The sequence below is a fragment of the Cygnus atratus genome, chromosome 3 (assembly GCF_013377495.2).
Source record: "Cygnus atratus isolate AKBS03 ecotype Queensland, Australia chromosome 3, CAtr_DNAZoo_HiC_assembly, whole genome shotgun sequence".
NCBI lineage: Eukaryota > Metazoa > Chordata > Aves > Anseriformes > Anatidae > Cygnus > Cygnus atratus.
Window position 1 is genome coordinate 35462905 of NC_066364.1, and position 16694 is coordinate 35479598.

General features: G+C 37.2%; 1 protein-coding gene across 1 annotated transcript in view; it reads left to right on the forward strand.

Annotated features, from left to right (window-relative positions):
- BCKDHB (branched chain keto acid dehydrogenase E1 subunit beta) overlaps positions 1–16694 on the forward strand; it is a 124926-nt gene that overhangs the window by 64389 nt on the left and 43843 nt on the right. Inside the window, exon 9 of the mRNA XM_035559541.2 lies at positions 6176–6262. Coding sequence (XP_035415434.1) covers positions 6176–6262 — 87 coding nt within the window. The remainder of the gene's footprint in view (positions 1–6175; positions 6263–16694) is intronic.

Genomic DNA, 16694 nt, shown 5'->3' on the forward strand with positions numbered 1-16694 from the left:
TGGTAAAAGGGTACTTGAGGATCTGTTTGTTTGACTTTCCAGAGATCCTAAAGCTCCAGCATGGCTCTAGGGTGTCTGGAAGCTGGGGACATAATTACTGCATTTGTTAAGATTGTTGATATATCACATGAACCAATAATAGTTCCTTGTATCTGGGATGCACTGGACTTAGTGTCATGCTGTTGATCTGCACGTGCACAGTAAACATTAATCCTCAGTGTTTCATCTGGCAGGTTATGTTGCACATTTCTCTCTGGGAAATGCTGAATAGAAATCTGAGATCTTACTTCTATCCCTGTGCTTATGATATTCAGTACGACAAATACAGCTATGCAATTTCATTTGTTATTGAAACATTGAAAGGAAAGTAGAAATTAGGGGATCTGGGGAAAAAAGTAGCCTTCCTCAGGTTTTACCATTTCTAAGAACAAATTTATTAAAGCTAATCTGAAAATGTGAAAGGAACAAAGTTTTTCAAGGCATTTATTGAAACTTTACCAAGGGTGTTTTTTCTTTTAAGCTTCCATATTCTGGCTCGTTTTCGGTAAAGACACATATCTACTAATGTTGATTTATATGTAATTTTATAATTGTTTGCATACGTGTTCATTGAAAATGAGATATAATATTTCAATGCTTTTGCCAGCTTCATTGAAATTATTTTGGAAAGCTAGTTTTTAAATTATGCAGGAAATTTTTACAGTCTATAAAGAACAAGATCAAAAGTATGCAGAACTTTAAATGGGAGAGTGAACATCAAAACAATTTCTATAAGAGATGGAAAATCTTTTTCCGAGAACAAGTTTACAGAAATAGACAACTTGCCAGTGTGATAAAATAACAGACATATATAATCTAATACTGGCTTTGATCATTTCTTTAAAGGCAATTGCTGTGTTAGTGAAGCAGCTGGTGACAGTGGAAATAGTGCTGTTACCGTGGGCATACAGTAATAGTGTAAAATACAGTTGACCATCAAACTCGTTTTGGTTTAAGTCAGCTTTCCCATGAGTAAGGGCACAGTATGTTACTGGTAATGTCAGCACTTAGATTTCAAAGCGCTTGGAAGCACCAGGCGTGTATTATTTCATTCTGTCATCAGTGCCTGTAGGAGAGGAGAAAGCAGCCAAGATGACGAGCTGAGAATTGAATAGAAAAGTGATTATGGAAACTCTTGGATAAAGAGTGTGGTGAGGGAGGTTGAAAATAATTTGCTAAGCTGCTTCACTGCAAAAACATTGGGCGGCAGTTCAGAAAACCTTCAGTGTGCAACCTGAAAGCCTCAGTCTGGCAAAGGCACTAGCGGGCGGTTGGGGGATCATGCCGCTAGCCTCATGCTCTGGAGAAACCTAAACTGTTGCTGTTGTGTGTTAAACTGATGTAAAACAGTTCTGACAAGGAATCTGAGGTGAAAATCTATATTCAGTATGTGCGTTTGTTCTTGTTTTAGGGTTAATGTAGTAGTTGAAAGCCCTAGCGTCTTTTCTCCAATGCCCAGCTGCAGCACAGGTGACAGTGGTGTGACGGCCTGCGCGTGGAGCGTTGCTGACTGGGCTTCAGTGGCCCCTGGGAGGGAGCACTGCTGAAGTGTGCCGGGCCGCTTCTGAAGGAGGTGACCCTGATCTGCGCCATCTCTCTGGTGGTGCTGGCTGCTAACTGTACAATGCTGCAGGACAAACCAAGTTGTCTCCTGAAACTGGCTTTCCCCACAGCCCCATAAGTCTTTGAGGAGATGCCAGGATGGGAACTTGAGGTGCTGGGTAGGACAGGAGCCCTCCCTTCTGGGAGCAACCAGGGTGACATCAGCTGGACTCAGCTCTGAAAACACAGAATGACTGAGACCCCTGCTCTCTTAAATCCCTGGATGTTTCTTCTGACTTTCCTCTGTGGACCGTTCCTAAAGCTAATCAACAAAAGTTTCCATTTTCATTTGATTTAAGACAGGAGATATCTACAATTACACTTAGCACCCTCAAAAGTCTCTCTGGAATTTAAAGATCAGCTAGCAACAACTTCTGGTTATGGATATAAAGAAGAAATGTTCTATATCAGTGCCAGTCTCCTAAGCCACACTGTATTCTTTAAAGATGCATTTTTAAAGTACTCTGTGTGAGCTGCATTAGGTGCGTGCATTTAAACCTTTGAATCCCTCACTGACATAGGACTAAATGTAAAGACTGGTGTTTCAAAAGATAGAGAGCTGTAGGGGAAATGGAGAAGAGTCAAGCCCTTCTAGAAATCTAAAAGGTATCGGTGTGAGGGAACAAAATACTTCATTCCTTGAAAGACAACCAGTTTCTCTAGCTAATCCAAATGAAAAAAGCACTCCATCTAAATGCCTTCTTAAAAGGTGACAAACCAGTATAATTCTGTGATGGCCAGTTTGTTACACCGTGCTGATTTATCCACTGCTTTCTTCAGTTTTTATGCCAGTGGTATTTCCAATTCAGTTTGAAAGGTGAGGACCCCATTAGCTGATGTCTACCGCACTGTAGACAAAGTTGTTTGATAAAATATTTGGACTGCAAAATGCTCTTCTGAATGGTGGGTTTTGGTTACCCTGGAGGTTGAGTGCCTGACTTGTTTGATCTGACAGGGAGTAATGCTTTGTAGCTTAATTTAAAAATGAAATTAATGTTTTATAGAAGAGCTTTGATATCTGCAAACAATCATTAACAATTCATGTCCTCTGTGCTCTATAGCTTGTAGAACAGTTACTTGTGAGATTTTCCCTTTTAACTCATTAACTACTTTATTTCCAAGAAATAAGATTTTAATTTCTACATCTTCATAGGGAACTTTATAACAGCCATTCTAGAACACAGCCAATGTAGAAAAAGTATATATATGCATATAAAATTTTTGCTTTATAAAAAAAAATATTAACATCTGTTGCTACTGTTTGCAGTTATTACTGTATGGTACTGTTGTCTTTGGTAGAGAAAACAATATAATTAAAATGAAGAGGACATACAGAGACCCATTATCTTTGCTGAACTAAAGTATTTTTTGACCAGTAATTCAATAATTACCTCATGCATTACAGAGCTGTTTTTCTTTTAAAACAAAACAAACAAACAAACAAAAACCAACTCCACCCTCCAAACTGTGTACCAAAACAATTAGGAGGAATGATCTATAAAAGCATGAAAAGAATAGCTTAGAAAAAACAAGTAGGGAGAAATAACTTAGAAATACATGATCAACAACGAGAAGTTGTTTGAGAACTTTAGTAGGTGCTCACAAAACAAATTAACATAGCTGAGAAGTAAGGCAGTAGGGCTACCCTGACTTAAATTATATGGTTTGGAAGGGCGATGTTAATGAATGGTCATAGTAAAGTCACTGAGGTCCTGCATAGTATGATTTTTTTTAACCTGTTTAGTATTTTTATCAAAGATATGGAAAACGTTTAAAACCATTACTGATTTTAAAAAACAATGTTGGAGATAGGAAGCCGTTGGAGAAATAGACAGTCGATCACTGATAAAGAGAAGTTGGATTCATTGGCTGGGCTGGGTTCAGGCTCATGTTATGTTTTTCAGCATATCCAAATATAATTTTGCATCTTGAAATAATGAATGCAGACTATTATTCCCTCTTTATTCCAGAAAGCAATTATTTGTTAAAGGCAAAAAAAAATCATTTCCCAAAAATGGGGAATCACAGTTGTCAGTAGAAACTGGACTCGTGGGGTTATGCTTTGGCCAAAAGGCCTTGTGCATCCAAGAACCGCAGTACCGAGGTTACATTGCCTCTGTGTTTGGTGTTGCTCTGTAAAAGGCTGGAATGCTGGTTCGAGATGGGCGTAGGACACTAAAAACTGGAGATGATTCAGGGAAGGGCTGTAAGGGTGATGAAGGAACTGGAAGTGTGCTATATGATGAAAGATTTAAAGCTCAGTCTGCTTAGTTTAGCAAAAGCGTGGGTAGGAGATGATTTGATCACAATCTTAACGTGTTCATGTGGGGAGCAGAAATGTGATAATAGATAGCTTCTCCTAGAAGATGATAGATAGCAAACAGAAGGAAAAATAAGAACCAGCAGCATGAAGTTGAACTCAGCCAAACTAGTTTAGAAATAAGATGCAAAATTTTAGCAGGGAAAGCAGTTAAACATTGGAACAACTTAGCAATAGCTGTGATGCATTTGCAAACACTGGAAATGCCATAATTAACATTGCATGTCTTTCTGAAAGATGCACAGTGTTTTAGGAACAAGTGTGAAACTTCAAACAAAAATTAATGCAGCAGAGCCTGTAATATTCAGGAATTACAGTACTTGGATCTTTCCTTAAAATCCAGGTTGATATTTGCAATGCAGTATAATGATTAACATCTGCTCATTTTGATTCTGTATTAACATATAGAAGAATTGTAAAGGTATTTCTATATGGCACAATGTGCTGCAGGTATCCACGCTGGCCCTGAACAAGTTGGGTTGGGTACCAAGTGTCCCCAAGCCTTGCTAGCATGGTTGCCTGACAGGTACTTTTTAGTTGAGTTGAGACGCTAATTTTAATGATAGCTTGTAATGTTTCAAAACGTGTACTTCTCAGAACAAATATATGCAAAAGAATAAATATCTTCATTTAAAATAAGAGGATTCTCAAAACAAGCAAACAAAACCCAAACAATAAAAAGAAAAACACACCAAACTTGTAAATTGATTAATCATATCAGTTTTATCATATCAAATTTAAACTGGAGTGTTTATTTTTCTGAGCTGTTGTTTTGGTGTATTTGACAGATTTGTAGTGCATTTAATGTCTCTGCTCTTCAGCTATGAATTTCCAGTGCAGGCATAAGAAATACAGGAAATACCCTACCTCACAATGGATAATTTTCCAACTGCCTTTTCCTGTCTTTCTTAGATCTGAATGTTTTCAGGCTCCTCCACAGTACAGTATATGGTTCATATTGCTTATTGGCCTGTGACCTGCCAGTACCTCTGTGGACAAGCTACTTAGCCAATGAGCTACCTTAGAAAATTGAAAGGATTAGGAAAATACTGGGTTCATAATGAAAACAGAATTATTAAGACATAGCCTTTATATATTCTATAAAGTAGATAGCCTGGAGCTGCCCCACTGGAGAAGTTCACATCTTTAAGAAAAGTTGAGTTGATAGCTACCAGTATCTTGGGCTTTCCTTCTTGATAACTACTGGTATGCTAACAGTACACCGTGTAATTATCTCTAAAATACGGCTGTAACTGTCCTGTCCTTGAAAGATTACTATACACAACCTTTTGATGTTTTTTTTTTCTTTCCCCTAACATGTAAATCTAGAAGTTCATGGAACTTTTTTATGCACCTTATGAAATGGTAAAATGTTTATTATGAAAAGTAAAGCTTGGCTGCCATATTTCTAACCAGAGGCATCTGATATTTGTGAAATCTAAGCAATTTAGCATGTAGTTGCAATATACGTCAAGATATTTGGTTATATTGAAGCTTTGTACTCTCATCAGATTAAACTATTTTGCTTTCATCATTGTCTTTCAACATAAACACAGACAGTTTTTGGTTAAAAGTAGCTTATGTTACATTCTGTATGTATTGTGCTATGGAATTATTTCTGAAGTGAATTCCATATAAACTACACAAACTTTGAGATTTAAAATTAGAAAATGTTTGCAATTGCTGCGTAAAACCTGAATAATAAACATTAATCTATACAATTGTCTTCTTGCTAAAAAAAAAAATAAAAATAAAAATAAATTAATAAGTATACTTTTTGATTGGTTGTTATTCATGAGTTTTACCTAGGGTCTGGTCAGGCAGATTTATCAGTGAAGGATTTATTTGCATGTGTGCGTCTTATTTTTCACAGGATCCAAGTCGATGACTTTTAAAAATCTTCTTCTCTTTCAGAAATGTTACAATTTGAATTGATAGGATAAATTCAAATTCAGTAGAATCTATTTTTATTCTTCATATTTGCTTAAAATGGAATGGAAGATTGCACTTCTCTAGTAAATGTAAAAACATTCTAATAATTACTCAGATTTATGGGATGATTCCTCATTTCAGTGAAAATGCAAGAGGGAAATTACAGCTACGCTTAAGTACTGCTAATAATATCATACAATTCATATATTCTGTAAGTAATACAGGTAAGAAATCTCAAGAGCTGTAATTGATTACATTTTCGTATTTGTTTTTCCTTTTCAGTCAGTGGTGAAGACTGGGCGATTGCTGATCAGCCACGAGGCTCCCTTGACAGGAGGGTTTGCATCTGAAATTAGTTCTACAGTTCAGGTACACAGATTGTTTGTATTTAAGCATTCTGCATGTCTGAGTGTGTTTATGTATAGAAATAATGTTTATTACTATATTAAAAATTGGGGTTTTCATATTTTTTTTGTTTAATTTCAGATTTGTGCATGCTTGCATTACTTTATCTGAACAGATAAACAAAGGTGATTCTAAAGTTCACACAAAAAAGCTATACAGACAGCAGTTAAACTTGGGAATTAGCCTTTTTTCTAGAAAATAATGGGTTTAATTGTTCTGGGAATGTAATTTTGAATTAAATATGCATAAGGAGTCAGAAAACTAAGTTTCTTAGTGTTTGTGAAACTTTTTTTTAAGAGTAGTTGTATTAATTTTAATATTACTGTGAAGATAATTCACTTTGTGTATGAAAATTGTCTTTATGAAGTAGCAAGCATTTATCATCTAAGCAGTGTTTGATCCCTCTTCTATTTCTCCCCTTCTATAGGTGACCTTGCTGATTAAAGTAGGTCTAGTAAAGTCATTTGGCACTGCCAACCTTAAGTCTTGAAAGCGATGATTTTTCTTAAATTCTTAGGAAAATGTGAAAAAAATAATCAGTGGTGCTTGTCTTTTAGTGTTGTGTGTTACTATTAATTAACACCTGAGGAGATAACTTTTTTTAAAGCCAGGCATCAATCTCATGATTTAGTGAGATTTAGTGGCATAAAAAAATATGTTTGTTGGAGAGAAAAAGTTGAAGAAAAAAGCTTATCAGTAAATATTACTGGAAGATTCATTTCATGGTATGATCAATATATTGCTGAAACTAAAAAATGAGTTTCTAATCTCCTCAGACCTCCACTAAGAAAGGGACTCACGTGGCTGATCCATCTTGGTTTGTTTTTCGTACCAGGGATATATATATTGACAAATAGGACATATTTAGCAAATGAACTTTAAAAGCCTTTAATAAAGGGCTGTTTCTTTTGGTTCATGCTGAAAGCATATATTTGTTTCATGATGGTAACTAATAATCTTGTATTCAAATTTTTTAGGAAATGAAGATTTGTTTCTTTAGAAATATTAGTTAATTTATCACACATGCTACTTCAGAATAAATTGAAATATAACTCTTTGGCATTGAATTTATCCATCGTGAGTTTCTTTTGGCTGACTCAGATCCATTTTATAACTATATTGTCGTTACTCTTTATATCTATTCTTGAAGATTTCAGCGTCCTGTACGAAAGTTTCGATACTAGTTATTTTTAAGAATATCCATTCTGCAAAAGAGAGCAGAACATCATTTACAAAACGTAACAGCTTTTTCAAGAGCAGTAGGCATAATAAAGACCTTGCTTTTTAAATTTATGTAAACATGTTTCTTAAACAATCACGTAAAGTCTATATGTCTGATATCAGTGTGCAGTAAAAATAAAAATGAAAAGTGAAATTCACTTTTACTGGATGTGAAGCATACTGAGAATGCCAAAAACTGTGGATTGCAGTTGGCTTTAGTTTCCTCTTACACATGGAAATAATAAGACTTCAATCAATTGTGTCCAGTTGGATTAGATGGTTAGTTTCCATATTGTTATTCCATCCTTGCCATGAGGTCTCTCGTCATAGAAATAAGGTGAATAAAAATACACAGGTTATTTCAAAACAGTTAACTGCCATAAACATTTCATGGTAATGTAGATTTCAAGGAAATGAGTGTGACTGGAAATTATGGCTTTCACTCATGAGAAAACTATATGGAAGGTTTCCTTTTCATTATTTGAAAGATAAAAGCGTTAGGAGAGCGTATTAAATCAGAACTCTTCTGTGTCAAGTACAGAATATTTAAAAGGGGGCACATTATTGCATTAAGTAGTCATTCACTCTGATTACTTAAACATATAAAACTAAGAAAACGATGAACTGGTGTATTTAAAACTCCATGTGATAAGACTTTGCCCTTAGTACTGATGTTTTTATATGTTCTCAATGGGTATTATGAAGTGAGCAGCAGATGATAGGATAAATTCAATATAGGTACTCTTAATACTGCTCATTGATTATATTGTGTATAAAAGCTTGCAGAAGTGTTCAGCAGGGAGGGCCCTAAACTTCTTTTCCTTAAGGGACACATTGGAGCATATTTGGAAGAGCCTTGGAGAAAGGCCCACTGAGATGTCATCTCCAAAATTGGGTGTGGAAATCATCAGCACATTATTAACTTGCAGTGTAGAAGAATGCGAGTCCAGTGTTTGCACCTGTGTTGAAGGAGAAAATGAGAGGAACAGGGTGGTTTCAAAGAGGGATGACGGGGGGAGGCTCCCTTGTGAGCAGGGGCAGAAGGCACAGCTGCAGCTGGGGAACCCCAATAGCCCAGCCTGGGAGATGGAGCCCCTCACCTGGCTCCTCCCGGGGCTGTCCCTGTGGGCTGAGGAGAGACAGCCAGCAACCACCGACAAGGCAGATTTTGGGTAAAAGGGGAAGAAGGACTGGCTGCTTGCCCTTGGGCTGGTTGATAGGACTGTCCGGCTGTGCACTGTGCCCAATCAGCACCATGTGTCCGGTCTTCACGTCACACCCAATTTCCAACTCTTTTCCCATGTGGGACATTCTGTCCTGCATTCGAGGGTATGTATGGTCTGAGTGCCAGGAGCGTGTCAGTGTCTGTCACCAGCCAACGTCAAGCTGGACAGCAGGCTGAGCGACTCGGGAGGTAGGTGTACGTGGGGGTATCTCTGGGAGAGTCAACTGGAGGAGCTGCCCACTGGAGGGACCAGGAGGTCTAAGCCAGCTACTGGCTTAGCAGCCTTTGAGCATGTTACATTGACAGGAGGAGGAATTTATGTCATGTGCATGCTGTACTATTTTGCCTATTCATTTCTGTTAATCTTGTCTTTGCTTTATTTTAATTAACTTGTAATGTTTCACCTTCTAAAGTGTCTGCTGTGCAGAGCTATTTACAGGTGAGGTTGGCCAACCTCAAAGCATGTTGTTTCTCTAATTAAAGCCATCAGGGAACCTTCTGAAGACTGCCTTTCATTGGTGTCTGTGGTAAAAAGCTGCCTTGCAGAGAAGCAGCTTGCAGTCCTGCTTCCTTTTTGCCATTGCTGCCATACTGACAAAATAAAGATGATGGTGTGATGTATTTTCAGAACGAAATGGAGACTTAATAGGGGGCTATAAACAAAGAATTGTACAAGGGGAAAATAAACTCAGTTACATAAAGAATAAAGTGATGAAGAACTTTATGATGAACACTGTGATAAAGAACAATACTTCATTTTAGAAGTCTTTCATGATTTCGGTGGTTAATAACCCTTTTATCAGATCTCTTTATTTGTAGCTGCCATCAGTGTTCCAATTTAAGTTTTGTTTTTCTTTTCCTTGCAAATGAAGGGATTATTATTCTAGGTTGCTTTTACTGGGATAAGCCTCTGAGCACAGCTGTATTGATCACTTTGTAGAAAGATGAGGCCCTTAGGAGTGGAGCAGTTCTGCTGAGCGTGCAGTGTAAAGGGGGAAGGAATCCAAATATATGGCAGTAGTAATCCTGCAGTAACTGGTCACCCCAGAGGGCTGTAGATACCAAAAGTTTGGGTTTCAACAATGAGAAGTTGTTGAAAGGTTCATCTAAAACTAACTCGAAGGTGATCTTTTTTCTATTAGATGTTGTCATGTTGTGGTTTAGCCCCAGCAGGCAGCTCAGCACCACCCAGCTGCTTGCTCACTCTCCCCAGGTGGGATGGGGGGAGAGAATCAGAAAGGTAAAAGCACAAGAACTCATGGGCTGAGATACAAACAGTTTACTAGGTAAAGCAAAAACCACATGTGCAAGCAAAGCAAAACAGGGAATTCATTTGCAGCTTCCCATCAGCAGGCAGGAATTCAGCCACTGCCAGGACAGCAGGGCTCATCGCCGGTAGTGACGGGGAGAAAAACACCATCACTCCAAATGTACCCCTCTCCTCTTTCTTTATCCCAGTTTTATTGCTGATCATGACACCACCAAGTGTGGGCCATCCCTTTGGCCAGCCTGGGCCAGCTGCCCTGGCTGTGTCCCCTCCCAGCTCCTGGCGCACCCCCAGCCTCCTCATGGGCAGGGCAGCACGAGGAGCAGGAAAGGCCTTGGCTCCGTGTAAGTACTGCTCTGCAGCAACTAAACATCGGTGTGTTATCAGTACCATTTTCATCAAAAATTCAAACAGCAATCAGATGAGCCTCTACAAAGAAAATTAACTCTATCCCAGCATAACACTCCATCTCTTTGTTTTATTTCAAAATTGTCTTTCACTCTGGAATGTAATACATTAGAAAGCTAAGTTTACGTTGAAGGTCTTATAAGTCTTGTTGTGGTCAATGTAACATATCAGATTTGAAGAGAATTCTGTGGAGCACTTATATTTTCCCCTCCTCTATTAGCAGGTGGCATTTTACTCTGAAGTCTCAAACACTTATTTTTGTTAGTTCATGATGTATTAGAAGAGATTATTTGAAACTTGGGTGTGGCTGAAAACTTCATGGCAATCTGAAGAAGCTGTCTGATATTTCTTTAAAAACATTTTGAATTATACAGTTTTGAGGGAAATGTAAATCTGAAACAAGTAGCTTTTGTTTTTAAAATTGGATTTTAAATTGACACTAGTATAATAGGCAGTTGTTGCAATTTGCTATATTTATGTAGCTTCTGTGTATGATGGAATGTGCTTGCTAGTTTGAACCTTAGATAGAGCGTATTCTGCTTAATTTTTGGTGCATTTTGATCCAATAAATATGAACTACTTAACTGCAGGACTTCATCAGCACTTGAATTGGCATAGTACAGCATGTAATTTCCTTTTTTGTTATTCAAGTCACCTTTCTTCTCCTTCTTTATGCAAACTCTTTGACAAAAACTGTACTACGCTTCTGAGAAGCGATGGTAATTTGACAGAGTATGTATTGAGAAATTGGAAAGTTGAGGAGAACAGAGTTAAAATTGCTGGGGGAATTTATAGGTAGAGTAGTTTAGGAAATGTACCTGGGAAAGGATCATGACATGAGTGCAGACTAGTAGCTTGATTTTTCTTTTCCTGTCTTTTAGGGCTTCTACATCAAATGTGTAGCTTCCTGCTTTCTATGGGACTAGGTGTGGGAATGCTGTGTTATGGTTACAACAATATGATAGTCACTATTTTCTTTTAGGACTGAAAATAAATGTAAATAAACATACACAAACCATCTGGCATTGATCCTGCAAATATAGAAAATCTGTGTCACAAAACAGTCTTGGTGGTTTCTCCCCCACTATCCACAAATAATATTTAAGTTACTGAAAAATAGAAGATGCTTTACTAATTTTGAATATTTTATTTAAGGTTTTTGAAATTTAATTTATGAAATTGGATTGTGCACATTAGTAAAATTACAGCAGAATCCACCACAAAAATGTGCCTTACTTACTGACTTACAAAAACATACATGGCTCGAGAAGGGTGTGAGCTCATTGCTGTCTATGAAATAAGAGGATGGCACACTGTCATTTGCACAAGCTTTGCACAGATGTAACAGGGCACATGTTTTCTTCATTCTTGCAAGAACAGAGCAGTGCTGGTTTAAGGGTGAGTTTCTATCTTAGTAGTGCAGTTTCTTTTCTTATTGCCTGGCAGCTACTTTGACATGGGGCATCTGATTATGCTTTGGGGGGATCTGAGGAATGGGAGATCAGCTACCACAGATTTCTTCCAGAAGAAATCATGAGCTTCTCAAAGTTGCACCAAGCTTTGTCTTACAAAAGATTAACATTAATCAGGGGAAAGGTCCCAGCAAATTCAATGAAATAACCCGTATCAGAGGATTGAGTTATGTGATCTTATTTTTTCAGTTCTTCAGTTCTGTATGTAAAATTGGATAGCATAATGTCTGTTTGGATTGGTGGGGATTTAGATTTCCTTCTGCTGTTGCAAAATAAGGCCTAATCTGCTCTAAGCGGGGTAATTACCTGCTACTGTGTAACATTAGGAGAAACTATTAGATGAGCTATTTCTGAGAGATGTATTTCAGGAAAAAGAAAAGTCAATATGTCTAGGAATGCCTTTCAAAGCTGTAACAGCTTCAGAGCAATTTTATTCTAGCAAGTTACCATAGGAAGAACTTGCGAAAACAAAAAAGCTTGAACAACAAGAACAAAGAACAGTTCAATAACTTCATCAGCAAAAAATAAAAATGAAAATAAATCAGCTTCCCAACGTTACACTTCCAGAATCTTTGAACTGAATCAATTTTCATATGACTTCATGATATGTCTTCAGAATTTGGGTGGTTTAGATACTCCATACGGTTCCATTACTTCATTTTTCCCATAAGCTGAAGTTAAGATGGCTTTTCCCAATGAAGCTGTGACATCTTCCATGGCTTTTTGTGGTTCTTAGAACAGGTGATTGCAATGTAGTACTCCAAAATATTTGAGAGAGAGATTGAGTTTGAAATCATGCATCTGTGTCTGCATTAGGGATTTACTTAATGCAATAGGAACTAAATAATAACTTGGAGCGCTCTGTGGGATTTATTTTATAATTATGGTGAATAACATAAAATCTTGTGCCAGTGCCACTTAAAATTAGTTTAAATGAACAGGGTGCAAACTTCTCTTAAAGTCTGTCTTTACTGGAAGCAATTCTTATAGTGTAATTGTAATTCATTTATATTTAAATCATTTCATTCTCATAACGTGTTGAAATAAATTGACTTTCGAACTGAGCATTGAGTTACAATGGAATGTGTAATCCGTAAAAATTTGGAGGAATTTGAGATACAAAGTGTTAGCCCTACTTACTTATGGAAATGAAGGAATTATGGAAGAATTCTCTATGCAGTTTGAGGAATCATAAAAGTCTCAAACACATTTTTCCAAGTTGACTAGAAAGATGATTCAGGACAGGTCAGCCTGGACAGCTTTTCATAAGACACAGACTTTTTTCACTGTTGAAAACAATTTCAGGGAGTAGATAAATAGAGAGGTTCTGGACTAAATATAGCATGGACACTTAATAAAACAGCATGCCGAAACGTGGGTACAGGAGTATGGTCATTCAGTTCACATAAAAAGATTCAGATTTAATAATTTTTCTTAACTTTGCTTTGACACAATCACAATAGGCAGTAAAATTGAAAGAACTGAAATAGGCAGTCTAGTGCTTCATTTACTATTCTACATAATTTTGTTTGCCACTTTCATGCTTTTAGTCACTGTAGTAGGAATCACAATCCATAAAAGCCTGGTTTTATAGATTGCAACGTCAGGTTCTGTCACTAGGAGAATGATCTAGGAAGTGTTGGTATAAAATATAAATAAAAGCTGGAATGAACACAGCAAAGTAAATCGAAGATGGGCAGAAAATATTTAATAATGCAGTGGAAAAAAGAGAACTGAGTTGAAAGGAAAGAAAATCAGACCATACAGAAATTAACCCAGAATAATGGAAAAAAGTGTTATTTCCTATGAAAGGAATTGGGAGTAATAATGGAAATGTCATCATGTCATCTAAATAAAATTCTCATTCAGTGGCTTGAGTTAAAAGTGTTTGTGGCAGGTGCATGAAGATGCTCATTGTGTTTGTAAAACATGAATGTAGACAGTTCAGCGAACTCCCAGTTTCCGATGCAGTATGAACTAGAAGCAATTTTAGTTATGCAAGTCTAAATTTGTGGATAATATTGACTGTCTTATTCAGCACTCAGTCTTATATGTCAGAACATTTGATAAGGAGTACAGAAAATAAGTGAAGAGATGAAATGTTACAAAACCAAGATTTATAAAAGGAAACAAAACTGCTTTTCATCAAAAAAGTTGAAGCTGATATACTACAAAGAGAGTAGAAGTTGAGATTCACTGTAAAGCTCAGTAAAATGAATATGAAAAAATGGCCTTTCATATTATGAATTTGACTTATGAATTTGAATCTTTCATACTAATTATGGAAGTAAGAATTATTCTGTGTTTTAAAGAGCTCGAATACAGCAATAAACATTGGATCTGTTCTATTTTCTTTTCCAAACAGAAGTACTAGTGTTTTTTGGTCTCACTCCACTGTGTCCCCCATTCTGGACCTTCCCCCTCATAGCATGTGAGATCCCCTGATGCAGTGCCTGCATGGGATCAGTGCTTCACCAGCCCAGCTGTATGGGTTTGGCTGTGTTTGTCTGGCAGGGGTAGCTTTCTCAGCCTGGGTCACTCTCGAAAGGGAACCGTGATCTGACAAGAAGGCACATTCATATGGTAGTGCCTGCACTTTCTCCACACTAATTTGAGGTTAGAGTTCTGGATCTTTCTCCAAAGTCTCTCATGACAGTTTAACTCATAGCGCAGGATTGTCTCAGTTTTCATCTGGTTTCATGCTCTGATACCTTAAATCAATACTAAAGTCTTCCTTGGTAAGAAATGCAGCACAAGGTGACTGGACTTCTTAAAAAGTTCTGGTGGATGGTGCTTTGGGCAACCTTGGCTAGTGGGGGGTGTCCCTGCCCATGGCAGGGGGTTGGCATTAGATGGTCTTTAAGGTCCCTTCCAACCCAACCCATTCTGTGATTCTGTGTTATGTCCTAATGTACATTTTGCTCATGAGACTTCATACATGTTTATTTCTGGGGGACATAAGGAAAGACAAATCTCTCTAAAATGCAAACAGAAAAGCTCATAGTAGCAGTAGCATCTGTTACCTGCGCAGGCTACAAGGGATTGTTCTCTTCTAAGTTGGAATAAATTCAATAAGGAGGAGAGAAAAGTGGGGTAATGATTTGAATATAGCCAAATATTGGACTGCACACGCAGTAATCTATTTGTGTTGTGTAAAACTCCAAAGCACATAAACCCAAACAAAGCCCAACTCCTCAAATAACATGCAAAGAGAAGTACTCAGATACTGTGCGGGATTTTTATAAAATGTACTCTCAAACACACTCTCTATAATTGTAAATGCAGGGTAGGTATGTGCAATTGGTCCAGTCTGTAGGCACAACAAGAATCATAATAATCACAATCTCTTATTTGTCTGCAGCTCGACTCAGAGTTTCTTAAACTTACGTGAAAAATTTCATAAAAACATCCATGCAAGAATGAGCACATATATTAAGATTTTGGGATTTCTTATGCACATGCTTCTCTTGTATTTTAGGGGACAGTCTCATTAACTGTATGAGACAACAGAAAATGACCCCACCACCCACGTGCATTGCTGGTAAATAAATAACCCAGGCTTGAATCCCACTCATGCTCATTCAGACAAAGGTTCCCACCCAGGTAAAGTGTACACTGCCTACCTGGTTTTTGGATTCTTGCTGTCTAGAAACTATGGCTTGGAATAAGCTTTTTCTGACTGCTGGTGGGAGTTAAAACAGTTCCTTTTTTTTTTTTTTTTTTTTTTTTTTTTTTTTTTTCCCTTTCTCTAGAGAGGTGAAGGCAAGGATGTGACAGTTGCTTGGAAGTTTCCATAGGTGCTCGGAGAGATGATAAGCTCTGCCTCATTATGAGTATTTAATAAGTGAGAGAGCAAAGCCACCAGTGAAGCTTTGGGTGGTTCTTCCCAGTGTCTGTGAATACATCTGTCTGCCTTTGTAGAGCACACACACCAGCAAGTGTTGTGCTCTGCTGCTGTTTTTTCACTCCAGAAATAAAAATCACATTGACATTAACAGATGAGTGTTTTCAGTTATTACAAGCTAATCAAATGCATTAATATGCACGCTGTATTTTACAGTTGAAACTAATTTCAGGTAAATATTGGTCTATTAGTGAGGTTAGATATCCATCCTTAAGTTTCCACAGCTTCCAGTTGAAGTACGGATTTAAAAGTGAGGATAGTTTTGTCATTTACTTTTCTCTAGTCCAACACTGCGTGCTGTATGCACTTCTTGTTAAGGCATTTTTATTCAATATCATTACGGTTTAATAAGTGTGTTGCAGTATGGGATTCATTAGTAAATATCAATAAAATTGTCCAGTTAGCAGCTTTTAATTCTGAAAAAAAAAAACCACAAAACTAAATTAAAGTTTAGCAGTTGTTTGAATTTGTATTGTAGAGATAATAGAGAAATCTTGTTAAATCGGTTCTTAACACTAAATAGCTGAAAATACGTGAGCTATTTTAATAGCTATTTAAATCTCATCTTTTTCCACTGATGGTTTTACTTAACCATGAGTAAAAATAGTAACATCCTTTTCTAAGCTTTCAAGATGCTTGTCTGAGCATCGTAGTATTTTGCAGGAAATCCACAGAGAAACCATTACTGTACCTGTATTTTTAAATGAAGTACTCTCCAGGGAGAACATGACTTTGCTGATATGTGATCACAGTTCACAGAGTGAAGCAGTGGCTAACAATGACAGGTGTGTGCTAATTTAGACCTCCTGCCTGTCTGTCCAGGCAATCATTCACTGTACGCAGTACCCAGCAAGATCAGTCAATTTTTAGGAAAGCATTAAACTAAGAGAAGAATGTTT